At 36.1% G+C, this 27,816-nt stretch overlaps 1 protein-coding gene across 7 annotated transcripts; it reads left to right on the top strand.

The window, feature by feature from the left end:
- The first annotated feature begins 307 nt into the window (after positions 1–307).
- On the top strand, positions 308–27,180 carry CCP110 (centriolar coiled-coil protein 110). Of its 7 annotated transcripts, none has more exons than XM_030847141.2 (16): positions 308–517; positions 2,101–2,259; positions 4,623–4,778; positions 7,782–7,910; positions 11,053–12,703; positions 14,708–14,835; positions 15,840–16,017; positions 16,576–16,715; positions 16,964–17,080; positions 17,417–17,518; positions 17,703–17,819; positions 20,844–20,917; positions 21,476–21,538; positions 22,214–22,273; positions 22,760–22,845; positions 25,203–27,180. In XM_030847141.2, exons 3-16 carry the CDS (start codon positions 4,638–4,640, stop codon positions 25,253–25,255), a joined length of 3,039 nt encoding a protein of 1,012 aa, XP_030703001.1. In that variant the 5' UTR covers positions 308–517; positions 2,101–2,259; positions 4,623–4,637; the 3' UTR covers positions 25,256–27,180. The 7 variants fall into 7 exon arrangements, with proteins under 7 accessions (XP_030703001.1, XP_030702999.1, XP_030703000.1 ...); XM_030847139.2 differs by having other exon boundaries at positions 309–517; positions 14,705–14,835; XM_060284637.1 differs by lacking the exon at positions 308–517 and adding an exon at positions 648–741 and having other exon boundaries at positions 14,705–14,835.
- Positions 27,181–27,816: the final 636 nt, after the last annotated feature.

The raw sequence follows: 27,816 nt of genomic DNA, 5'->3' as shown, positions 1-27,816 counted from the left end.
TGACCGTTGTATGTATTAAAACGATTATACATAAAGAAGTTCCTCTATACCGGTAAGTGAAAAATAGCAGTTTCAAGGAATATTTCAGAGGGCTTCAGACCTGAGAAGCGTTCTTAATGAAATAAGATTTGCGAGCCTGCAGTGAAGACTACGCCTCCCAGCTTGCACCGCGCCTCCCTCAAGTACAACGCCCTCCATCGCTGGGCCTGGACGTGTACCCAGGCGCGCAAAGCACCTCGGGGATTGTAGTTTTATGGAGGCCCAACCAGTCCAACGGCCCGGAAGCAACCACCGGAAGTGCCGGCCCTAAGAGGTGGAGTCCGGAAGGCGGCGGCAGCGGCGGCGGCGGCGGTTGCCAGGAGCCCGCGTTGCCGCCTGAGCACCGTAATATGGCGGGGAGGAGGAGGAGGAGGCGGCGGTGGATGGAGCTGCTCTCAGTCAGTACCAATTGAGCAGTTTGTTTCCTGCCAAGGCCCGGAGCGAGGGGAGGAAAGCTGCCGTGGCCGTGGGAGAACAGGTGTGTGCGTGAGAGGGGCCTTGACTCAGCGGGTCCGGCTGCGAGGCCGCAGGGCGGGCGGAATTGGCGCGCTATCTGAGGGCGGGCTCTGCACGGAACCCGAGCGAAGGTGCCGGGCTCTTGGGCCTCGAGCCTCTGGGAAGGCTCCGGGTGGGCGGAGGCGGATATCCCGGGGGCCGGCGGCACCGGGCGCGGAGGTGATGCTCAGATGCTGGCACCGTCTGGTGGGTGTTCGGGATGGAGCCTTATCAGAGGAGTTGGGGGAGGTGGGCTTGGGGCGCTAGAGTGAGGGCAGAGGGTCCACAGTAAATAAACTCGGGCCAGACCCGAGGAACCACCTCCTGTTGATAAAAGTGGTTGGGCCTTTTTTTTTTCTGGCTAGGGGAGCATCCCCAGGGTGTGCCCTGGCCATTTCTGAACGGCAGTTACCACCAAGCAAAGACCCTAGGAGCGCTGTTTACTCTGCCTTTGCGATTCTCTGGGGGCAGAAGCATGAAGAAAAAAAGGAAATTCTCTTTATTACCCATGATGCTACTGGGTGTTTCCCACCCTTTGCTTCTATCTGGTTATAATCCCAGTTCCCTACCCCCCAGTTTAGGCAAATGGCAGGCGCCTAGAGATTGATTTAGTGGGGAGGGGTCTGGACACAGCAAAATGAGGAAGCTGTTGTCCCCCTTTCCACGTTTTTAAGTTAAATTGAATCTTACCAGGAACCAAGAACTGTCGCTACCCTCCAGGAGTTCATAAACTAGTGAAAAAATCATAGTCATCATCATCCTCTTCGAAATAAAAGTCGCTCCCATTTATTGATGCTTTCTGCATATCCTACAGTATACTAATGAATCCTCACAGAATCTCTTTGAGATAGATACTCTTGATTATCCCTGTTTTACAAATGAGGAAACTGAGACAGAGATGGTAAGTGAATTGCCAAGAACATACAGCTAGTGTGTGTGCCTGAATAAGAACCTTCCCCTTTATTGCCTCTACAGGAAGTTTGTTTTTAGGATGACTGATGGGTAAACAACCAGCTAACAACTGACAACAAGGCAAGATGTGTTCTGTGTTACTTTTACCATTCCCTTCAGTGACATTTCTGATAGAGCACTGGTGAGGAGTAGGTAGCAGAATCATGAGTCTATGGAGTTTGCAAAGAGGCTTATTTGGGGAAGGATCATCGTCTAAATGGAGAAGACAGGGCATGTCTGAACTTGATGCAGCCAACAAATTATTAATTCAAGTGGACCAGTAATGCCTGCTGGTAAAGTATGGGGCTGCAGATTTGTGGTTGGAGTGGCCTTGTAGTCAAGGCTCCCTTAAAAAAACCCTTCTGACAGGGGTAATTGTGGCCTGAGAAGCGAAGTGCCCTCTTGCTTAATCATATAAGATACAGACACTCGCTTTTTAAATGGTTGCGCTTGCAGTTTAGAGGTACCAGTTTCTCTGAGAAAAGGGTCATCTATGAAACAGTCATTCTCAAAATTCCATTCTTCCTTGCTAGCTTCTTTGCTGTGTAGTCCACTGTCTTCTTTTTTCTGGTTTACATTATTGTTTGAGCTAATTATCCTAATTTATTTATTCAGTATTTTTATGAAGTGCCTACTGTGTACAGACACTGTCCTATGTAATGGGGATTCAGTGGTGAGCAAGACTGAGAAGGTACCTGTGCTTATGGAGCTTACATTTTGGTGGAGGAAGAAAGACAAAAACCAAGGAAATAAACAAGATAATTTCAGATAGTGGTAAGTGCTATGAAAATTGGGAAACAGCAGGGTAGTGTGATAGTGAATGACACAGGGTTAATTTAGTTGGGATAATCAGGGACGGCCTCAGAAGAGGAGACCTCCAAGCTGAGACTAAAGGATGAGAATGATCCAGTCATGCTGTAGGGTCACTTGGTAATTTCCATAATCATCATATTAGACTTGTATTTGGATGTTTAATACCTTATTATAGGCTATAAGTTATGCTGTAATAATAATATATTGCTGTATGTCTGCAATATGTGTGACAAACATATACTGTTTAAGGGATGTGAATTTAACTTTCTGAAGCAATGAGGCATATTTTTTATATGATGTTGTTGAAAGAAATATAAAACTTTTGCCATAAAGATATTTTATTTCCTTAAATTTCCCAGACCTTCCATTCTTTGCTTGTGTGTCCATTGGAAGTATATTACATTAATTGTATGAGTAATCTGTTTTGGTTTCTTGTAATGCTGGATGCATGGGTTGTGTTAAAAAATCTTTTGAAGTATTTTAGTAGAAATGGGGTCATTCGAATTTCTCATATCTTAGCTTATGCCTATTTTGATTATTAAGATATCATGTGGGTTGAAGTCTAGATTAAAAAAGGAGGCCTTGCTATGGTTATCATGCAGTTAAGGTGTTATGTTTTGTTTTTTACTTTTGCTTGTCTTATGAATATAAGTTTGCAAAATAATCTCATTTACACTCTAGAGAACCATTTCTTTGAAATTAAACTCTCAGTTTGCATAAATGAATGTAGAAATAATTAGAATTGATGGGATGGTAGGAGGAAGTCTTGCTATTAATAAGACTACCAGTTGGTCAAAAGTAGCAATATATCTTTTTTCATAATCTAATCATAATTTTGAATATGATTTTTCTTCATTTCTAACTGTGATATTATTTGTCCCTGATACGTTAACGTACTAAATTTTTAAGTATCTTGAGGCTTAGGGCAGTATCGTATTGTATCTTGTTTCATGTTTGCATATCCCACGTCATGAACTGAATTTCCCTTCCCTCTCTCTTTTTTTATTTGTTAATTAATTGTTTTAAAATGAACACTTAAAGAAACATTATTGTATTATTTTTTCTGTTTTCACAGATCATATCGTTGTTGGTTATGTGTCCAGTGATATCCCTCTTTCCCTTTCCCTTTCCCTTGTTTATTTAAAGGAAACAATGCCAGACATAATGCTATGGAAACAGGCAATCAAATATTTAACACTTGCTACATGAATGAATTTGGTATCTAACCCTTCCTTTTACCTTGTATTTTCATAGCCACCATCACAGGTTCCCAGAAATTGTGAAATTACTGGACTGATTATTTTAAGTGGTTTGGTGATGGTTCCACTTTTTAACAGTAAAGTGAATTAATATGAGAGCCAGTAGATTCTGTTTTCCACTTCCGACTGATTTGCTCAGTTATCATGGAGTCAAATTATATTCTTAAGATATGCAAGTAATAGACTTTGGACTCCATGATAGAAAAAAGAACTTTTAAAAGTAAATACCAGTTCTTATTTAACTAGCCCTTTTGTCTCTTTTTTTGGCTACAGAAGCATTCCAACCTTTGTATTATTTAGGTTTTTTTTTTTTTTAAATAAACCGTGGTACACATTTTTGTGCTTAGATTTCTTTCTTATTTATTTATTTTGACTGCGTTGGGTCTTTGTTGCCGCGTGCGGGCTTTCTCTAGCTGTGGCGAGCGGGGGCTACTCTTCGTTGGGTGCGCAGGCTTTTCATTGTGGCGGCTTCCTCTTGTTGCAGAGCGCAGGCTCTAGGCACGCGGGCTCAGTAGTTGTGGCTTGCGGGCTCTAGAGCACAGACTCAATAGTTGTGGTGTATGGGCTTAGTTGATCTGCGGCATGTGGGATCTTCCCGGACCAGGGCTCGAACCTGTGTCCCCTGCATTGGCAGACGGATTCTTAATCACTTCGCCACCAGGGAAGTCCTATTTAGTTTTCCTGTGATGTGTAGATAAATCCTCCTGAAGAAAAGATAATATTATGTTTTACAACTGAAGTTAGTTAGGTTGTATAGAACTTTGTTTCCTTTCAGAAGGTTTCATTGCTGAGTTCTTAGTACTTTTCTAAACTAATCACATTTAAAGATTGATTATGTACAAATTTTCAGAAATATTTAATATATGAAGCAAGGCTTGACTGGGCAGGGTCTTGAGGTGCTTTCCTATAGCCAAGAATTAGCTCCTGATCAGTGAAACAATTCTGGGAAAGCCAGTTCTAGGAATTGTGAATTCTAGGAATATTTCAATGCCCTACAAATTTGCCAAATAAATTAAGATCTGTTTTTGTCAGCACATTAAAAATGGCTTTTTTTCTCTCTTGTAGTGTGATTGTGGGAAGATGGAAGAGTATGAGAAGTTCTGTGAGAAAATTCTTGCCAGAATCCAAGAAGCATCACTAGCCACAGAGAGCTTTCTACCTGTCCAGTCTGAAAGCATCTCACTTATTCGCTTCCATGGAGTGGCTGTGCTTTCTCCACTGGTAAATGTTCTTGATTTTAAATAATCTTTTTTTCTATAGTGAACCACTAAGGTAGTTCACAGAAAAACAAAAGAAAGGCTGGCTTATAAATATCAAAAAGATGCCTGACCCTTTTCATAAGTAAAGAAATGCAAATGAGTTAGCGGTTGGTTTTTTTTGTTTGTTTTTTGCTTTTTTTTTTTAACATTTGATTGACAACGATCTGATAGGACCTAGTATTTCTTAGCTTGTGGGGAGGAGGCACTTAAAATGCACTTTTGCTGAGAGAATCGGTTGATTTTATTTTTTGATGAGCAGTTCGGTAGTGTTTATCAGAATTTAAAAGTGTATATAGCCTTTGACTCAGCAATTCTGTTTTGGGGAATATCTTACAATTATACTCATCCATGTGCCTGAAGAAGTATGTGTGAGGTTATAGGAGCATTGTTTAAAAGAGCAAAAGATTGATAAACAACTTAAATGTCCATTAATAATGGACTAGTTTAACTGGTCCTTTTATAGACTCATTAAAATGAGTACAGTAGATCTTAATGTGTGGGCATGGAAGGATCTTCACAAGCTGCTGTAAATCACTGGACACAGCATGCTCTCAGAGGCAGTATAGAGTAGTAGTTAAAGCCTGGCTCTGGATCCTTCTGGCCTGGATTCAGATTATTGCTCTACCACTTACCTGCTGTGTGAACTTGCAGGTCCATTTTCTTTATCTGTTAAATGAGGCTAAAAAATAGTGCCTATCTCATTGGGCTGTTTTGAGGAAAACGAACTAATACATTTAAAATGCTTAGAACACTACCTAGATCATAGTAGGTACTCAATATATGCTAACTATTTGGGTTTTTAAATAAGACTGTTATCTTCTTTCTCTGGGGAGGAGTGAGGGAATATCAGATGAGAGGGAAGACGCACTTTTCATTGTGTTTCCCTTTGATACTGATTGAATATTTTATAAATGTATGTGACGTTATTTCAAATCAGAAAATATTACTGAAAGAGAGTTTTAAATTTATTTCTTTTTTGTATAGCAGGATTTAAAAGGTCAATATTTTCTGTCAACTTTTTGTAATGAAATTTTCAACCATACAGAAAAGTTGAAAGAATAGTTCAGTGACTACCCACATATCTACCATTTAGATTCAACAATTTTTAACATTTTTGCTGTCTTCACTTTATTGCGTTATTTGCTTTATTTAAAACTTTTTTTGTTTTATTGCTGAGCCATCTGAAAATTAGAGATACATGACACTTCTCCCCTGAATATTTTGGTATACAGTTTCTAAAAATAAGGATACTCTCCTACATAAAACTCCAATATCGTATCACACTTTACGAAAATTAATAATAATTTTAATAGCATCTAATATTCTGTTTATATTCAGATTTCTCTATTTGTGCTCAAAATGTCTTTTATAACTTTTTTATTGTCTGGATCCAGTCAGAGTTCACAAATAGCATTCACTTGTTATGTTTTTTTTTTTTTTCACTTGTTATGTTTTTTAATGTCTTTGACATAGAACAGTTCCTTAATTTCTTTAAAAAATTGTTCTTTATGATAGTAAATTTTTAAAGAGATCTTACAGAATGCCTTCTATTTTGGATTTGTCTAATTGTTTCCTCATGGTGACATTTAACTTACCCTCTAGTCCCTGTAGTTCCTATAAACTGGAAATTAGCCTAATAGTTTGGTTAGAGTCAGGTTAAACATTTTTAGCAAGAATTCTTTGGCGATGATGCCATGTACTTCATATTAAATTAAATCAGAAGTTACGTAATGTGTAGTTGTTTGTCTACTAGTAATGTGGAGTTTGAACACTTGCTTCTACAGTGGTGACTGCCATATGACTCTAAAGGTATACATTTTCTTTTCTCTTTTCGATTAGCAAGTAAACTGGAATGATTCTTTGGTACCATGCAAATAAGAAAAGATTTTAAAACATTTTTATCAGCTACTTGATGACATATTGCTTGATTAGTTTAATATAGGCCAAAATGTCTGGGCCTTGTTGTGTAAGGTCTACGACTTCATCAGTTACTTATTTATAAACAAAATCTAATGCTTATGGACCTTAATCCATGATTTTAGGTTGTATTTGATAGTCAAATACTGCAACTTTGAAATAATTTTTTATGACATGTTTTCTATTTGCATAAATCTAAAATAAGTCTTGACTCCTTAACATAGTGACTAAACTTCCCAGGACTTAATAATAAAGACTTAAATCCACACACAAAAAAATAATGCTTGGACGCCTTCAATTTTTTCAATACATTACATTTTTATTGGAGGTTACAATGAAGTGGAACCAAATATGTGTTCTGATTTTGTAGGCAAATAAAACATTATCTGTTTCTTTTATCATTAAACCTTTGGACATTTTCTTGAGGTAGCAAAGAGGTGAATTGTATACTGATTAGAGGATTAGAAACTAAAGAATCTTAACTGAACCAGTGAAGTAAGACATTACCAAAGGAAAATCTCAACAGTAGCCAATAGGGTTAATTTTATCTTTCATTTCAGAGCATTTGATAAGTGAACAGTTTTTTTTTCTTTCAACTTTTTTTTTCAATTGAGAATAATTACTTACAGTAAAATGCACAGATCTTAAGTGTTAAAGTTCCATGAATGCTGGGGATTTCCCTGGTGGCCTAGTGGTTAAGACTCCGTGCTCCCAATTCACGGGGCATGGGTTCAATCCCTGGTCAGGGAACTAAGATCACATATGCCACACAGTGCGACCAAAAAAAAAAAAAAGCAAAAAAAGCAGTCCCATGAGTTCTGATATATGGCATCCATTTATAACTCACACCCACACAACATTTTCATTACCACAGAAAAATTTCATATGCTCCATTCCAGTCATCACCCCCAACCACTGTTCAGATTTCTTTCACTATAGTTAGTTTTACCTGTTGCACACATTTTTAATCATTCTGGTTCAAAACTACCTGATTTTATGATATTTTTACATTTATGAGAAATAATTACATATTTATGATGTTTTTCAGCTTAATATTGAGAAAAGAAAGGAAATGCAACAAGAAAAGCAGAAAGCACTTGATGTAGAAGGAAGAAAGCAGGTTAACAGGAATAGAGCTTTACTGACACGTGTCCAGGAGATTCTTGAAAATGTTCAGGTGTGTAATTTAAGCTCTTTTAAATTATAATTAAGAAATCATGAATTAAGCATTGATGATAATTTTTCAGAAATAAATTTGCCTTAGTAGTTAATTACCAATATACTGTTAAGCTTGAGAATCTTCATAATTTGTGATATTCCATTTCAGTTACTCCAAAGAAAATTCACTTGCTTGTTAGTGGTGCTCAGTACTTGAATCAGAGGGTACTTAGACAATGGACCCATACACTGAGTATAATTGCTTGTTGTCTATGTCTTATGACTCTAAAAACATTGAATTCTCAGTGACAAAATGATAGAATTGGCCATTGTAGTTTACCTCTGAACTAATCAGACTATTGACTCAATGACCTTATTCTCATTCTCTGCTAAAGTAAATAACTGTCCCCCATTTTTTTTTCTGGTGAAAATTCTGCTCTTAGATACACAAATGCAATTTAGATTAGATAATAGAATTGCCTAGATGCATCTTAGATACAAATTGAAACTTTTTAAACAACACATCTATACCTTTGCAATGATTTTTATTTAATTTAAATTTGTATAAACAATGTGTTTTAAGGTCTGGATCATTTCATACTAAAAACAGTGAATTAGATAAAACAAATAATTTCTGCCTTATATAACCCTGTTTCGCTGGTTACATCTTTTAATTTTTTTTATAATCCTAGGGGTTTGTGGTTTGTGTAATTCATACTAGATGATTTATGTACAATGACCCTTAGGATATTTCCCACTAACTACTACCTTCATTTCTCTGTGGGTAGTAGATTTTAATTTGTAAAGTATAATTACTGCTCATATTGAGTTTATAAAATGTAGTGAGTAGCACAATAAAGGTAGGTTTTTAATTTATTAGATATTTCCTATTATTGGAACAAAAATGGCATATCATTCTTGGTCCACTGAGGGAATATATCAAATATACTACTAATGAGTTTGTTGTTGAATTTAAAGACTTTCTCTGCTTAATAGAACGTGTACAATGTTGAACTATAGAGTAATGAATTAATTATTCAGATAGAGAAATTTTATATAATACAAATAGATTTCTAAGGTCTGTTTTACCTGATGATTCTGATAGGTTTTGTTGTTGTTGTTATTTAAATTGTCTAACCAAAGGCTTTTTTAGTGATGTACAAAAAGCATGGCTGCTGAATATCACAAATATGAAATGTTTAGCTATTTTGAGGAAATAATTTATTTTACTTAAACCTGCGAACATGTGTCATGAGTATGTATCCCTTTTGTTTTATTTTGATCGTGAGGTTGTGACCAAGTAGATCTTGTTGTACTGTTTATTGTGTAGTACCTGGAAATCATTACATGTCTTGGGATTTGTAAGGTAAAATAGGAGTGCCATATTGCCTAAGAAAAAAAACACATACAAAACAACCTAAAAATCTTTTAAAATTCAGGATTCTGGAGTGTATTCATATGATAATATGATAATGATTTCTGCCAGTTTCATATATGCTTGTATAATGTTTAGAAAACATCCTAGTTCACTTTTTGTTCTTTTGCAAAGTCGAATTATTTACATACAAAATGTAATTTTATTGTTTTCTGTTGGATCTTTTGTGTATACAATTGTTTTCATCTTTATTAAATTTTTAACTTATTTTGCTTGTTCAAAAACTCATTAACAGGTTGCTGTTTTATTTTATTTTTTTATTTTTTATAAATTTATTTATTTATTTTTGGCTGTGTTGGGTCTTCGTTTCTGTGCGAGGGCTTTCTCTAGGTGCGGCGAGCGGGGGCCACTCTTCATCGCGGTGCGCGGGCCTCTCACTGTTGCGGCCTCTCCTGTTTCGGAGCTCCGCGGCATGTGGGATCCTCCCAGACCAGGGCTTGAACCCGTGTCCCCTGCATTGGCAGGCAGATTCTCAACCACTGCGCCACCAGGGAAGCCCCCACGTTGCTGGTTTAAATGATCATCCAGCTAATCAAATTGAAACTTGCCTTAATCAGGTTTTAAGTTGAAGTTTTTCTTATTTTTTAAGTATTAAGCTAGATGGCTGACCTTTCATTTACCACAAATTTGTCTCATCACATAGAAGGATTTTAGTTAAAAATTGGAGTAAGCGTATGGGAGGCAGGAGTCTTGGTACTGAATTATTTTTTTGCTTAATCAGTGTCCTGGGCAAGTTAGTCCTTGTTAAAGAGGAATCATCTATGTAAGAAATTTAATTACTTGCTATTTATTTTACACATTATTATCCCTAGATGACAGTTCTCATAGGAGGAGCAGTTGGTGATGTTATAACATATAACCAGAAGAAAGTTGAGGAAAATGCTTCTATTCCAAGATTAAATTGCACATGAGTATATGAATATATATGTGTGTGTATATATATGCACATATGTTCATATTTGTATCAGATTAGATAAGTGACTTTTTTCTTTTCTTTCTTTCTTTTTTTTTTTTTTTGCGGTACGCGGGCCTCTCACTGTTGTGGCCTCTCCCATTGCAGAGCACAGGCTCCGGACGCGCAGGCTCAGCGGCCATGGCTCATGGGCCCAGCCGCTCCACGGCATGCGGGATCCCCCCGGACCGGGGCACAAACCCATGTCCCCTGCATCGGCAGGCTGACTCAACCACTGCGCCACCAGGGAATCCCCTCTTTCTTTCTTTCTTTTTGGCCGCACCTGGCGGCATGTGGGATCTTAGTTCCCCGACCAGGGACTGAACCCGCACTCCCTGCAGTGGAAGTGCGGAGTCTTAACCACTGGACCGTGAGGGAATTCTCTTTTAATCTGTTAATAAATAGGCCAGGATGACCAGTAGATGCTTTTTATAGTAATTTGAGCTCCATGTGATATAGAATACCATAGAAAAGGTCATCTGAGTTTTTATTTGTGTTTTCAAATATTAGAACTCTGAATCTTCAGTTTCAGTTGCACTTTAGAAAACAATGAAATCAAAGGCTTTTTGTGTAGTCAGGAAATATTGCTTTTTATTTCTTAAATTTATTTTTATTTGTTTATTTATTTATTTATTGGCTGAGCCACACAGCATGTGAAATTAGTTCCCCAAGCAGGGATCGAACCTGTGCCCCGTGCAGTGGAAGTACGGAATCCTAACCAATGGACCACCAGGGAATTCCTGGAAATAATAATTTTTAAATTTCCTTTTTCAGGTTAGAAAAGCACCTAATGCCTGTGATTTTGATCAGTGGGAGACTGAAACAGTTTACTCTAATTCAGAAGTCAGAAACTTGAATGTTCCTGCTACACTTCCAAATATCTTGCCAAGCCCTACTGAACACTCTACTTTAGCAAAGTTTGAAAAGATACCTGGGATTTTGCCATTGAATACTGAGGACCAATTTAAATCTAATGGGGTAGACTTAGCTAGGGACTCAGAAGAATTCAATTATCTGAAGCAATGTGATAGTTCAAATATTAGCCACGCAGAAAACGAAGCTTCTCTGAAGACCTCCTCAGCAGCTGCACAAGAGCTACTTATTTCTGGTGGTCTCTTTCCAACAAATGAAGAACAAGATCCGTCACTTCTGGGGGAAGTTACTCCCGATCCCTACATAATGAGTCTTCAGAAGCTGATGAAAAAGTCAAAGGAATATATAGAAAGAGAGCAATCTAGACACAGTCTGAGAAGTAGTGCAAAGAGGAGTGTTAGTGAGAGTTATTCAGACAAAGAAAATGATGCTGTTAAAGTGACTGACTGTGAAAAGGAGAAGGCCCAGTTGATGGGCAGGCACTGTGGTTCAGTTATTCCTGACAAACCAAGCCTTAATAAATCAAATGTTCTTCTCCAAGGTGCTTCCACTCAAGCAAGCAGCGTGAATACGTCCATTTTAGGTAGCTTTTCTAAAGTGGACATACCTATACCAACTGGCCATTCTACTGTTTTAGAGCCTGATTCTGATTTTAAACGCATTCCCACTTTTGTTACTGAAAATAATGTTATCAAAAGTCTTACTGGTTCATATGCCAAATTACCTAGCCCAGAGCCAAGCCTAAGTCCTAAAATGCATCGAAGGTGTTCTAGGCCATCATCAGCATGTCATATACTTATAAATAACCCAATAAATGCTTGTGAATTAAGTCCTAAAGGAAAAGAACAGGTAGTAGACTTAGTTGTTCAAGAAACTGATGAAAAAACAAATGTACCTGAAACTGTGCCAGAGTTACCAATTGATTTAGCAGGAGTTTGTTCAAGCAAGGTTTATGTCAGTAAAAATACATCTGAAGCCATACAGGAAATGGTTTTAGGTAAATCAAATCAGGTATGTCAGTCTTCAGGAAGTCAATTAGAAAATAAAGTTATTCATGGACTTGCTATCACGGAAGGTCAGTTAACATCTGATGGGAGAGGACCACAGAAAATGGACAGTACATGTACTGCAGTGGAAAGATTGCATGAGCCATATGCCACCAGTCAATGTATAGTGAGTCAAAACTTTGGAACTGTGAGTGGACTCAAGTCAGCCAATGTGTTAGAGAAAAACTCCTGCAATTTCCAAATGGGACTGAATAAGTCTTACGACGTAAAAAACCCATCTCCTTTACTGATGCAAAACCAGAATACCAGACAGCATATGGACACCCCTGCAGTGTCCTGTGGAAATGAACAATTTTTGGATAACAGTTTTGAGAAAGTTAAACGGAGACTTGATTTAGATATTGATAATTTGCAAAAAGAAAACTGGCCTTATGTCATAACAACTGGAATAGCTGAACAGGAAAGGCAACATTTGCCAGAAAAAAGATACTCTAAGGGGTCTGTCTACATCAACAAGAATAAAATGTTAGAAAGTAGTTCAAAAGGTAAGAAAGCTTCGAAGTGTTTAATATCTGCCAAGTAGGTGGCATCTCTATTTAATACCTTTAATTGATAATTAATAATTGTCATAATAATAATTGCAGAATAATTATAATTGTCTTCATCTGTTCATTTATCAGAGCATCACTAGCTACAGTTTACTGCCATTTGATAGGCTTTCTTAAAGGATTTTCCTATTTAGATTATGAATCTTTCACAATCCACTTGGTATTATAGAGAATATTGTTAATGACTGGAGGAAAAAGTTCTTGCATGAAACATCACTCATAGTTTTAATCCAGTATATTGCTATGATGTCTTCCTTTTGGACTGTGGTTTCTAATATTTTCATCAGTTTGCCCTTTCATTTGTAATGAGATCTTCATGTAGTTGGCCCTTTAGTAAACACTTTAACACTAAATTATTAGAGAAGATATCACAAATAAGGCTCTGTGAGTAGTGTTTCAAGAGTGGTGTCTTTATTAATGAAAATTATTTCAAATTTCTGTTGCGTCTAGTGTTATATTAACAGTAACTTGTTAAAACATGTCTTCTTTATTACTCCTTACTTTGTTGTCATGGCTCATAGTTCTTCATTACTGATGTGGAAGACATATAAATCAAGTAAATTATGTTTTTAGACACAGACATTTCAACTCTAATGTGATATGCATCCTCCTGAAAAAAACTTCGTATTCTGTAAAATTGCACACTAAAAGTAACAAGGTTTATAGGAAAAATAGGGTTGGGTTGGGGCAGACTACGTAACACCTGTGCGACTTTATAAGCACTCTAATAAAAACAGTTGATATCTGAGGAGCCAGCTTGGCTTCTCCAAGTAGATGACACAGCAGGCTAGAAGCTGTCTCGGTGAATACCTAAAGTACACAGACTGACCAAGTGGCAGTTCTGGCAGTGCTTTCACAAGAGGAAGGCCGGTGCCTGTGAGATGAGGCCAGGCATGGAGGCAGCCGGCTTGCTATCAGAGTGGGCAAGGGCGGCAGTGCATCGTGCCGAGAGCTGCCCGTAGCTTGGCTGCCTGCCTCGGGCACACCTCCCAGAGAGGGATCCCCTGGACAGGCACTCATTTATAAAGTTTTTAAGGTAGAGCTGAATGGACTCCAGTTGTTGGCTGAGTGGTCGAGTGGAGGGCCTTTTTCCTTTCTTGCTGAACGTTACAATTCAACTGCTTTTCCAGTCCCCCCTCCCCCGCCTATAAAAAAATTGCACGTGAACAACTGCATATTGTTGTAGCTGAATAAAATGTATTTAGGAACAAATTATCAGAATACCATGGCAGGTAGGACAACTATAATGCGCTTATCTTCAATGAAAATCATTGACTGTGTATTTGGAAAGAAGGATTCTTTGAATTTAGTTGAATTATAATGGATTCCTAAATATCTATGTGCTACATCTGTGTAATACTTGATATTTCAACATTTCAAAGTGTCACACCACTTTCTATTCAGTAAGTTGCATAGTCATACTGATTTAATAAATTTTTTAGTTAGTAATTAAAATATCTAGAATTTTAATATCCAGTCTTTTTTGGAGCCTCAAGCTGAGTAGCTTTATACTGTCAAAGCAACATTTATTTTAAAAAAGTAAAACAAAGCAAAAGTAGAAGCTACAATACCAGAGACCCTGGAGAAGGACAGGAGTGAAGAAAATAAATGGAGGTGAGAAGCACATGAGAACCACATTGTGAAGTTAATTGGAGTAAAGAGAATTGGATGGAACACATAGTCTTGGCTTCATCAGTTCAGATCATGATGGGATCTGTCGAACGAGTGGGTTAGGGTGATGAGATACAGACCTTTAGTAGCATGAAATGAGAGGAGGGCAAAAGAGAATGTGATTCAAAGTGGGGACCTGGCTGTATCTTGATTGTACTGGGTCAGATCCAGGAATACTCTCTGGTCAGAAGTGTAATTTAAATTGATGTTATAAAACATCAGATATTACTAAATTTTCTAAATTTGAGGGGACATGTTTCTTTTCAGAAGGTGAGGAGATATTAAAAAGCAAGATGTTAGCTTTCGAAGAAATGCGGAAGAGACTAGAAGAGCAGCACGCCCAGCAGTTATCGCTACTCATAGCTGAGCAGGAAAGGGAACAGGAGAGACTGCAAAAGGTGAGGAATTAAAATGTAGGGATATAGGGCTGGTGAATGGAGTTTTGGTCATGTATAGGACACTTATAATTGTTACCCTTGTGTATCTTAATCTAAGGGTGTTATTGATTTTCATACATGGAGAGGTTTTTTTTGTTTGGATTTAAAAAAAAGTGACTTTGGAATTATCAGGGTTTTTTTAACATCTTTATTGGAGTATAATTGCTTTACAATGGTGTGTTAGTTTCTGCTTTATAACAAAGTGAATCAGCTATACATATACACATATCCCCATATCTCTTCCCTCTTGCATCTCCCTCCCTCCCACCCTCCTATCCCACCCCTCTAGGTGGTCACAAAGCACTGAGCTGATCTCCCTGTGCTATGCGGCTGCTTCCCACTAGCTATTGGTTTTACATTTGGTAGTGTACATATGTCCATGCCTCTCTCTCACTCTGTCCCAGCTTACCCTTCCCCCTCCCCATGTCATGGAGAGTATTTTTATTGCCAAAATGTGAATTAAAATATTTTGATCCTTATCTAAAAATAAATGCATAATTTATCAAAAGGATACTTAATTGAATCCTTGATTCAAAATTTGTAATATTTTTAAAAGGTATTTTGTAAGTAGATGCTGAAATATGCATTCTGTAAGAGTATATCATAAGAGGAAGGACACTTGTTTTAAGATTATCACATTTTAAAATCAATTAAATAAATTGTCAATTTTATTTGAGGGAGGAGAACCTGAAATAAATAATAATTTGCTGATAACCATACATACTTTTTTTTTTTAAAAGAGCATTTATTTATTTATTTATTTTGGCCGCATAGCTCACGTGCCTCCGCGGCATGTGGGATCTTCCCAGACCGGGGCACAAACCCGTGTCCCCTGCATCGGCAGGCGGACTCTCAACCACTGCACCACCAGGGAAGCCCCATACATACTTTTAGCTGAGCCTAAAATACTATTTGGAGATGTAATTAAAAGAGCTACCATATTATAATAAACTGTTAATCTACAGGAAATAGAAGAACGGGAGAAAATGTTAAAAGAGAAGAAGGTGATTACAGCGGAAGCCTCTGAATTGGACATTAGCAATGCTGTGGACTTAGAATGGAGAAAGATAAGTGACTCTGGTTTACTAGAAACAATGCTGTCTCAAGTGGACTCACTCCATTCTTCAAATTCAAATAGTTCTGGTAAATATTAAAAAAAAATCCATTTCCATTTGAAAAAATTATCCTATAGTAAGATATTTTATTTGGCACACTTTAAAATTGTACCTCCTTTCTATAAGTCATTCCACATCCAACCCATGCTATTTGCCAGCTCCTTAGAAACTGGTGAAAAATGAAGTGATAGCAGCAGATCAAAGACCAATGAGCAGGTTCACGAGAAAAGCCACCTTAGCAAGGAAAATATCAGGAAATTTGACTCAGAGCCTGGTCTTTGTTCATTCAAGTAGCAGGTGATATTCTTCAAGTGATAACACAGTTTGCTATCTCCTTAGTGATCTTGAATTACATCTAATTACCCAGTCCCAATAAGAGCTTATCTTCACATCTTCAATTATCCTGAGATGCTGTTTGTGTTGAAAAGATCCATCTGGTGCATATGCTTAAAGTCCATAAATATTTTAAGTCTCCTATGGATCAGTTTCAGAGTTGTTATTCTTAATGAGTGTCATGTTTATTTGGATGTTCTGTGTATTCTAATTATTTGACATGAAGTATAATACTTTATGTATATTTCTCAAGGTTTCACAAGTTCTGCCCTACAACACAGCTTTGGTTCTGCAAGTGAAGTACCATTCTACCTCTGGGGATCATCAACTAGTGGCTTGACCAAACTCTCAGTAACAAGACCTTTTGGAAGGGCCAAAACTAAATGGTCTCAGGTGGGCAAACTTAAAGATATATGCATGCATGTCTGTCTATATCTTTTCTAAAGAGCTATGTTATCTTAGGTTATACAAATGAGGCATAAATATTTTGCAATACATCAAAAGCTTAACTTTTATTAAAGATTAAACTACAAAGAGTAAACACACATAGAAGAATTTAGTCATTGTAATAGATTAAGAAAAACAATCTTGAGTATAATGCTCAGATTATTAAAATGTTGTGTCTATCTTATTTCTTCTAGGTTTTCAGTGCAGAAGTACAAGCAAAATTTAACAAAGTAACTGCAGTAGCAAAAGGATTTCTTACTCGTAGGCTCATGCAGACAGATAAACTGAAACAACTTCGACAAACTGTAAAAGTAAGAGGATTGTGTAAATTGTATTACATTTCTGTCTCAGTTTCTATCAGTGTTGTGACAGCTGAGTTGACAAATTAGTTCAGAACTTAGGCAGATCAAACATTTTTTAGTCACATAGGCTGTTTTCGAAATTGATTAATCTCATTCAGATAATTTTTTAAAATATGTAAACGAAGTAATTTGTGCATTTTTTTGTCTCACTTTAAAGTGAGTGCTGTTTGACTTCTGATGTAATAGTTTTGTGTTCTTCATTTCGTTTTGACTGAGAAAAAGAACAAAAGGAAACTCCAGTGATCATGAAATCTTTCTAGAAAAATGAAGGAGCATTTCTTTCAGGATACTATGGAATTCATAAGAAGTTTTCAGTTGGAAGCACCATTAAAGAGAGGTGTTGTTTCAGCACAAGATGCTTCTCTTCAGGAAAGAGTGTTAGCTCAGGTAATGCATGTATCCTCAAGGCTCTTAGGGAATGGAAATGTTTTATTTCTCTACCTTCACTGAACCACTGAAAGTAGGTTTCAATGAAAACTTTAACCTTTTTCTCTAAATAAGAGCATACGTAATACTACTGACCTCTAACCTCATCTTTTTAAATGGGTATATTTTCTTCTTTTGAACTTAGTTGCGAGCTGCCCTGTATGGTATTCATGACATATTCTTTGTAATGGATGCAGCTGAAAGAATGTCTATTCTACATCATGATCGAGAAGTTCGCAAAGAGAAAATGCTCAGGCAAATGGTATGTTACATGACTTTTAAACTAGTGAGTGAAAAAACCCTCTATTTCTTTTACACTCACAAATTATTTCTATTACCAAATGTGTGGGTTTTCCCCCCACACCAGATCTCTGACACCAGCTGGGTGTCCTACAATTCAATTCAGTTCTGATACCATCTACCTGGAGTTAGTATCAGATCCTACATGTCAAGGAGGCAGTCTTATGAGACTGCCCCCACTTCAGATGCCAATCTCATTAAATAAACCTTTAGGAAAAAATAGGAAAGAATTTTTGTACTTGTTTAGATACATATTAATTATACATGTTAATTCAAGGGTTAAGTATATTTTATTAATAATTATGTTGCTTCTGACCAACTAGCTATAAAGTGGGGTTCCCATGACTCCCTCCTCGGGTTTGAAAATTTTTCTAGAATGGTTCACAGAACTCAGGGAAACATTTGCTTACATTTAATGGTTTATTATATAATAAAGGATACAGTAACAGATACAGATGAACAGCCAGATAGAGAGATGCATAGGGCGAGGTGTGGAAACGTCCTGAGAGCAGGAGCTTCTGTCCTGTGGAGGGTGTGTGCCACCTTCCCAGCATGTGGATGTGTATTTTAGGGTTTTTATGGAGGCTTCATCACGTAGGCATGATTGATTATTGACTCAATCTCTAGCCTCTGTCCTGTCCCCAGAGGATAGGGGGTGAGGCTGAAAGTTTCAAGGTTGTAATCGTGCTTGGTCTTTCTGGTGACTAGCCCTCATTCAGAGCCCACCAAAAGTTGTCTTATTAGAACAAAAGATACTTTAGGGAATTTCCCTGGCTGTCCAGTGGTTAAGGCTCGGTGCTTTCACTGTCGGGGCCTGGGTTCAAAAAAATTGCTTCTATCTCCTGGGAAATTTCAAGGGATTTAGGAGCTCAGTGTCAGGAACCGAAGTCAAAGATCAAGCATTAGAACAAAAGATGCTCCTATCACTCAGGAGATTTGATTAAAAGGGTTTTAGGAGCTTTGTGTCAGGAACTGGGGTCAAAGACCAAATATTAATAGGAACCAGGGGCAGATCAATCGATTGATTGATCTATCTATAATTACTTCACATTGAGGTTCTTCTGGGTTTGGTGTAATTGATACTAAATATCATTCTTTATTGACTTTAGCACCCATCCTACTATTTTTTTTTTTTTAATATTTAGTTATTTCTGGCTGAGTTGGGTCTTCATTGCTGTGCACAGGCTTTCTCTTGTTGCGGCGAGCAGGGGCTACTCTTTGTTGTGGTGCACGGGCTTCTCATTGTGGGGCTTCTCTTGTTGCGGAGCACAGGCTCTAGGTGTGTGGGCTTCAGTAGTTGTGGCTCGCGGACTCCAGAGCGCAGGCTCAACAGTTGCGGCGCACGGGCCTAGTTGCTCCGCGGCACATGGGATCCTCCCGGACCAGGGCCCAAACCTGCGTCCCCCGCATTGGCAGGCGGACTCCCAACCACTGCACCACCAGGGAAGCCCCCATCCTACAATTCTTAAAACAGGTAGTTCCCAGGATTACCAATAATACTTAAATCTGTAGACAAATTTAAAAGAAATTGGCAAGAATTACATACTGTTTTTGGATTAGATTTTTGAGTTAAGTGTTGAATATTACTTGGATGACTCATAAAAAACTGTCCGCTGCTCCTGATTGAATTTCCTTGAAACTGTCATGTACATTTTACCTCTTTTGGAAATCAGAGTTAGAAAAGAGGCTCCAAATTAATTTGAAAAACAGTTGATCCTTGAACAACGTGGAGGCTTAGGGGTGGCCCACAGTCAGAAATCTCAGTATAACTTCCGACTCCCCAACAACTTAACTACTAATAGTCTACTGTTGACCAGAAGTCTTACCAATAACATAAACAGTCAATTAACACATATTTTATATGTTATATGTATTATATACTGTATCCTTAAAATAAGTTAGAGAAAAGAAAATATTAAGAAAATCATAAAGAAAATACATTTATAGTACTGTACTGTATTTATCAATACCATAATTTATGTTGTCTGTTTATAAGATGAATCATGTCTGTTAAGTACCTACATCAATATTGTCTTATATGATACAAAACACTGTAGATGTTACATGTATTACTAACATTAGACATCAAAAATGAAAAGATAAAAAAAATGAAAAGATAATGTAAAAACAAGTTCACATTTATTTACAGTTGTAACAATTCATGCATTGATAATGAGGAAGCAGCAATATGTTTGATTTATGGGAACCTAGTGTAATCAGTATGATTGCTTCACAGTAGCCTAGCCTGTACACTAAGGAATAAATTGTTATAATCATGGCATACAGTGTTGTCATATTCATAATACAGTATTGGAAACAGTGTTACATTAAAAAAAACCCCACATACCTGTGATGATAGGCTGTAGTTGAGAGAGAAGAGAGGGAGAGGGAGGCACAGAGAGAGAGAAAGAGCGAGAGGCCTGCATACTGAATGGTAATGTAACTCTTTGAAAGCAGTTATAAAACAGTAAGAAAACTGACACATTAATTTTATATTAAATATCACTCACCTTATGCTTATGTAAGGATAGACTAGTATATACATATATTTTATGCATTCATGACATAAATTTTTTTTTCATATTTCTAGGTTATGTGGTTCATCTGTGAGTTTTTTAAAGTCATAAATCTCCAAAAAATTTTCCAATATATTTGTTGGAAAAAAACCTGCATGTAAGTCACCTGTGCAGTTCAAATCTGTGTTGTTCAAGGGTCAACTGTATATCAGAGTGTTGGAGATCTGTGGTTTGAATCAGTGATCTTAGTGTGGTTGGCAAAAGAAAAGCCAAATTTATACCATTTCATTGGGAAAAATAATTTTAATTATTTAATTAAAAAAATTAGACTGCTTCAATTGTAAAGACTAAATTAAAGTTCAAAATGCCAGTAAGAGAAGCTTTTCCATGCAATTTGAGATCATTCAATACTATACTTTAGTGGTATTACTGGTACCACTAGAGCTTTATGTTACTTTTGTATTTTAAAGGATAAAATGAAAAGTCCACGAGTGGCTCTTTCAGCTGCAACACAGAAGTCTCTTGATAGGAAGAAGTACATGAAGTAAGTTTTTTTCATGTCTTGTCATATTCTAATTTAATTATTATCAAGCCAATTAATTTTAAGCAACTGTTGGTTTGTATATTCAAATTAGAAATAAAGAATTGTTAACACTTCTGCAGCTGAGGTGATAGAAATCCCTTTATATAAATAGTTTTATTAAAATCAGGTGGTAAAATCTGATTTTATCTTTAGATAAATGTATTAACTAATAAATTGGTCAACATTCAACTTGTGTAATTGATAGCTAATCAAGTAATCTTAAAAATACTTAATCCTTATATTCAGTGTTAATTTTATATCTTTTAAATATATTCTTTTTCAAATATCCTAAAGACTTCATAGCAGGAAAAACTTAATGCAAATAATATTCTGAAACTATCCTATTAAAACTCTTCTTTCTTGAAATTTGTCTTTAGTATGCTTATTACAGCTCTTTCAGTAGTGCACCAACTTTGAAATGATGATTTGTTTCTGTCATCCTGTATCACATTTGTAATCATGTGTTTTCCCCCTTTCTAAATACATTATTTGTGTGTCCTTATTTTTATATTGTGTTAGAGCTGCAGAAATGGGAATGCCAAATAAGAAATTTTTGGTTAAGCAAAATCCTTCTGAAACAAGGTGAGAAAAATCACTTAGTCTCAGTAAGAGGCTATTTTTTAACTTTTAAGGAAAAGAAAATCTTATAAATCCCAAGCTTGTTTTTTGTTGGCTTTGTTCTACTTTACATCAGTAAATCTCTCCCTGTTGGGGTGGAGGGTCACAGAGTCAGAATCCGTAGTAACACCTGGTCATATACATGGTCATGTGCCAGACCAGATGTTCCTGGAGCTTTCTGTAGGACATGCTATCTCTGATGGAAATTTGAGCCCCGTATGTCCTGAGTTCAGTCTGCAGTCCAAGGGGTCTTTGATACTTACTTAAAAACCTTAGAAAGCTAGCTTAATGTTTCTGACGTGTTTTCTGCTCTTACAAGAGTGATGTTTTGTTTCTCAGATGTTTGAAAGGAAAAATTCCTTCTGTAAAGTACATAAATAAATTATCTAAAAGCACAAGGATTAATACTTGTGTTAGACATCTCTTTCCTGATAAAAAAACCGAGGTTTGTTCTCTTGGTGAGCAAATAAGCACTATATTAATACACTTTAATCAATTTGTTTTGCATTGTGATAATGTATAGGCCAAATCGTTGCATCGTTGACTTCTGCCTCACTGTTTCTTTCATCTGTTGAAAGAAAGTGGGGGAAAAACTGAATTTATCCTATTGAATTAATTTTTTATTTACCTTGTCAACAGAGTCCTTCAGCCAAACCAAGGACAGAATGCACCTGTTCATAGGCTACTGAGTAGACAAGGGTAAGAATTCAACACACATGGGTATTTAAAAATATTCAAATCAAGATTAGCTTTGAGAGGGATTAGCTTTTTATATAAAGGATAACTATTTTCAAATGTGATCTTTTTATAGTATTAGGAAGAGCTTTTAACATTTTGTTCAAAGATAACCCTTTGATGTACTGTTGTGTATTAAATTTTAATTATCATCTTATGTTGGCGTGTTTTTACTTTTCATTTCATACCATTTTGCTCATTAAATAATGTAAACATCCACATAGTAAGTTCAACATCACCAAAGTGTTTCTCCAACAAAGCATAAGTCATGGTTATAGTCTCCTGACGAAGGGAAAGGTATAGTTTCTTTACTGTGCACATGCATGAGACTTAATTCTTTTCAAGCTTACTTGTGCTTTGAACGGTTGATGCAGTATGGTTGCTTTTTTTGAATGTTGAACATTTAGAACTTAACGCAAGTGACTTATTAATTTTTTTATATTCAATTAGAACCCCTAAGACATCAGTGAAGGGGGTTGTGCAAAATAGACAGAAGTCTTCACAGAGCAGAGTGCCTAACAGAGCGCCTGTTTCAGGTGTGTAGCAAACGAATTCCTGAAACCCATTCAATAGAAAGACGTGCACAAGCTGCCCCATGACCCAGGCCATACCAGCGGGATAGACTGTCTTTCCTTGCCACCATAATTTTGGCATATTCACCGTCATTCCTACTAGTGATCATTTGTATTAGTATTTTGCGGCAGTCAGGAGGTCTTAGTGAAACTGTGGTTGCAATCTTGATTTCTGTAAATTCCATGGAGACACTATGTATTTTTTAATCTGAAAACTTTGTAGAATTATACATGCTTAACTCAGAAAAGTTTTTATAAATGAGTAAAATATAATGATCTGATGTCTAAATCTGTGCATGTCTATTCAGCTTTGGGAAAGTGTGTCACCCAGGAATATTTGTATCTGCACATAAGGGGAAGAATTTCTCTCTGACCACAAGGTCACATGTGAATATGCCAAATGGGAGGGGGTGAAGTCTTAATCTTTTGCTCAATAAGAAGCTTGAGCTAAATTTCTCTTTATGTTCATTATTTGAGAATTATTTAAGGGCTAAGCCAAAAAGTGTATTTTAAAATCCTATTTATGGTGGCAAAAAGACAAATTCAGTGTTGAGCTAATGCAAAACCCTTAAGCTAATGTTTTAATATTTTTTAGGTGTCTTTGTTAAGACACTGTGATAACTCACCAAAAATTATGTGATCCATTAAAAATACTTGCAGAATGCTTTGCTTTAACTAGACTGATTTCTAAACATTTAAAAGAAACCTAATCACCAGGCAATTAAAATTAAATCTTTAATCAATTCTAGTCTTCTCATTAATACACCATTAGTCATATTTTAGAGCTTTTACTACTAAGTAATTTTCTCCAAATTAGGAGGGAATAAGCAACATAAATTTTTTCATGTTATTCACATAAGTTCAAAGAGGGAACAAGATATTGATCACAACTTTGAATTGATTGCTCACCTTTTGCATGTATATATAGTGAGTTTAATTCATAATGTTGAATATATAGAGGATAATTTAAAAGGTCATCTTTTGGAATTCACTGTGAGTGACAGTCAATGGAGTTGTTTTAAAGGGGATTACAGAGCTGAAAATCCTGCTTATTCCAGAGGTAGAATCAGCTGGTTTGAAAGATAACCATTTGGAAGAACTCAGACCAAACATCAGACCTGTTGCTTGTGAAGTTACATGGAATTTTAAGACATTTTCCATTTTTCCTCGTTAGTGTTGTATATTGTAATAAATCCTAGCTAGTTGGCAAATCATTGAGGAATTAGTATTGCTTTGCCTAATGTTGTCTATTGCCCAAGTGACTACTCTCCATATTCTTTTCTCATGCATTTCATCTCCACTATTTGTCACCTGTGAATCTATAAGTAAAATAGCAACTACTGTTTCTATTCAGTAATACGCAACAGTATAAAGGATGAATAGGAAGTCATTGCAGTTAATGTGTACAATGAAGTTTAGTATCTAGAACTATTGTGGTTTAATTGCATTGCAACATAATTATTAATAAAAATGTACTTAACCCTTGAATTAACATGTATAATTAACATGTATCTAAACAAGTACAAAAATTCTTTCCTAATTTTTCCTAAAGATTTACTTATACGTGAGTGCATATTTAGACAATTGAAAAAGACTAAAGAATTTTATCCTTTTACATAAACTGAAAATTTGGCTTATGACTAAAATTCTACTATGAATCTCAACACAGGGATCCATAGTTGCTTTTGAAAAGATTATTCTTTCCTCCTTAAATTTTTGGTGGCCTGGATTATGTTTCAAACAAATTTGAAATTATGCTTTGATATGACCTACATGGAGGACAAACCTTTTATTAAGCATTTTATAGAAAACTCATTTTTACGTTGATAGACTATCATATTCTTTAGACTGAAGTACAATTCTAAGGCGTTAAAGTTTGCTGCAAAGCAATTAAAGTTGTTTATAGTTTTTAGAAACTAAATTGCAGTCTCTGATCTCATATATGTTTTAAAACATTCATTTGATGTCTTGTGCTTGACTTAAGAGTTTATAGTGAAATTCAGAAATTGCTAATTAAAGCAGAGTAGGAGGTAGTAATGCAAAATGGTTAAGTAAAACAATGAATCAGGTAGAATTGGGTTCTCAGAGTTTCTGCTTCTAGCTCTGTTACTTACACTGGTGACTTACTCTCCTATGTCTCAGTTTTATTATTGTTAAAATAGTAGTAACAATTTTGACCTCGTGATTATTTTACATAAGGATTAAATATAATAATGTGTTTTGCTTAGCTCAGTGCTTGGTGCATAGTGAGCACTCATTAAATGGTATCATTACAGAAAAACTAACATTGAGAAATAATAATAGTTTTGCTCTATTTTTAGGAGTATATGCAGGAAAAATCCAAAGAAAGCAGCCAAATGTTGCGACAACTTAAGAAGACAACATTCATTAGGATAAAAAAGGGGGGAAGGGTTAGGATCCATATTATTTTCCCTGCTCACGACTTTTTATTTAACTCTGGACTCTGTTTACACAGGCAAAGTGATGCCAAAGGGCTGAAAAATCATCTGGATATTTTGGTCAGCCTGGCTAATCCCATCCCCCCCACCGAATTTTCCTCTTAATATCAGTTTCAGGTGAAGACAAATTAGTGTTTAGTAATTGGCTCATTTCTGTCCTTAACCTGCACAAACATAAGTTTGTTTTATTACTCAGGTGTCCGCTGAGAACCTTTTTGTAAACTTAAAGGACATTTGCGTTTATTTCTATAAAATATTGAAAAGGTGTGATAACTTATAAATAAGTTCTGAAATATAAATTTCATTAATCTCTGCACACTGATTGCTGAATTTGATAAACTAGATACTGTTCTGTTTGAGGGGAAATTATTGCAGAAGAATGTTTTTCCCCGGTTTTGTAACTTTGAAAACTCTGATTAATCTCTCATATTCTTGGACTTACAGTGTAACCACATAGGATAGAACACTTGCCTGTTGATTGTGGTCTACCTAAAATTCACCACAGGAGTAGCTGGGCATCACCATTTTGGTCATAGGTACACATTCCTCTCAGCAACTAGTTGTCTCACAGAAATGTTAGGCTTAATGTATGTTAATAATGTATGTTACCCTAGTACTATTAGAAACGTTTCTATTAAATTATAAAATCTTTCTGTGGAGGGTATAACAAATTTGGGGAAGATAGCACAATGTTCTTAAATGTAGTAGCGCTTAGGAATGAATGCATTATTACATCTATTTCTTTAAAATAGAATAACGTGTTGCATGCAGTTACATTTTCTATTTAGTCTGTTTATTTCTTCATAGTCTGCTTTTTTTTAGCATGCTGGATTTAGGGGAGAATAAAGGGCTATACAATATGATAAATTCAGATTTTCAAATGGGATAATAATACTGTCTAGTTTAAAGTCTGCATTACATAAGAGGCACTAATGTTTAAGGTTTTTCATCACTTACATAATCATTTAAAATATAAACCAAAAAGTGTTACCAAGGGAACATGATTTTATGAAAAAGAATGTCACTGTTAATTTATCATGCCATCTCCAAAAGGGCTTTGTGCTTCTCACATAAAATTGGGAACATTTATGTGTACATTTAATCTTTCTAACTTAAATTTTAAAAAGATACTGGTATTTTGAAAATGCAGACTATATATATATATTCTTAATATTCTCTTAAGAATGTCGAGATAAAGATTGTTTTCTTCGATTTTCCATTCCATTTAAAATTTAACTTTTACATCTAGCTGTAGACAGAAAATAGTAATCTACTCTGGGTGTAAACTTGATTTTCTTTATTGAGATGTATCATTTATTTAATGAGTGAATCAGAAAATTAGAAATAGAACACAGTCAAAAATGTCTGAGTTACCAATTTATATTTGTGGGCAAAGTGTATCAAAATTATCTTAATATGATAAATTGTGCTTTATCATTCTGAAAACTCAGGATACAGCTTACTCAGATCTTGTGGGTCTTTCCAGTATGAAAGATAGATGCTAAAAGTTTTGTGTACAGTAATGCAAATTGGCTACAACAAATAGTATGTTTCAGAGATAAAACTAGTTTTAGATTAAGGATGCAAAACTTGAGTGTTTTTTTTAAGGATAAAAGCTTGTGTGTTTTATAAATTTTTTTAATGTTCACAGCTTTTTCTCATAAAAGTGCCAGACATTGTTTTGTGCTTTTAATGGATTTTTATTTATATATATTATTTTTGTTATTTTTTCTTTGAGTGGAATGTCCATGAATGTAAATTATATTTATTTTTATACTTTAATTTTAATTTTCACTAGTTTTGCTTCTAGGCAAAAGGCAAAATAAACTTTTCATCTTAAAAGAAATCTCATTTGATTTTTTATTTACCAAAGAAAGGACTTTTGAAAAGTATGTGGCCAAGACATTAATATTGTAATATGATAATTTTTTACAAGACCCATGAAAGGTATATCCCACTATTTAATATGTAACCTGTAACATTAGCCCCCTGGCATTTGATTTTGCATGAGTTGGACTTTTCAGAGGGCAAAAGTTCACTGGAGCTGGAAATGTCTTAGCTGGATCGAATGGGAGAGAATGCTCAGGTTGAAGCTCACACCAAGCTGCTGACTTGCACAGCGTTAAGAATCCAACCACTGCTGCTGCCTGGTCATCTAACGTGAGCATAGTCCAATGGTCCTCATTTTTACCTCTTATCGAGGAGATACTACATTTGATAATCTACAAGACAGTGTGAGAACAGCCTCTCCCTTTTCCAGTGGCCACCCTTTGCTCTTGTTTATTATGTACATTGACTGGGAACTCTTTATTACTCATACTGAGCTGAAAACAAGGACCCATTCTGGAGATGAAGATCTTTTTTTCTGTCAGGTGTCACTGTCCCATGAACAACCACACACAATCCCCCTCCTACCCCCAAATGAAGAGTAATAGTTACAAAAAAAAAAAATAAGCAAGTGAAGTTGGAATGCTAT

The sequence above is a fragment of the Globicephala melas genome, chromosome 15 (assembly GCF_963455315.2).
Source record: "Globicephala melas chromosome 15, mGloMel1.2, whole genome shotgun sequence".
Classification (NCBI taxonomy): Eukaryota; Metazoa; Chordata; class Mammalia; order Artiodactyla; family Delphinidae; genus Globicephala; species Globicephala melas.
Note: the sequence above shows the minus strand (reverse complement) of the source record. Positions and strands in the feature narration are given on the sequence as shown.

What these genes read in the sequence shown, in the direction of transcription:
- CCP110 (XM_030847140.2), top strand. Translation starts at nt 4,638, where the DNA reads ATGGAAGAGTATGAGAAGTTCTGTGAGAAAATTCTTGCCAGAATCCAA. An exon ending in AACAGGAGAGACTGCAAAAG is followed by an intron (nt 14,836 to 15,839) that starts GTGAGGAATTAA and finishes GTTAATCTACAG; the next exon opens with GAAATAGAAGAACGGGAGAA. An exon ending in GATAGGAAGAAGTACATGAA is followed by an intron (nt 20,918 to 21,475) that starts GTAAGTTTTTTT and finishes ATATTGTGTTAG; the next exon opens with AGCTGCAGAAATGGGAATGC.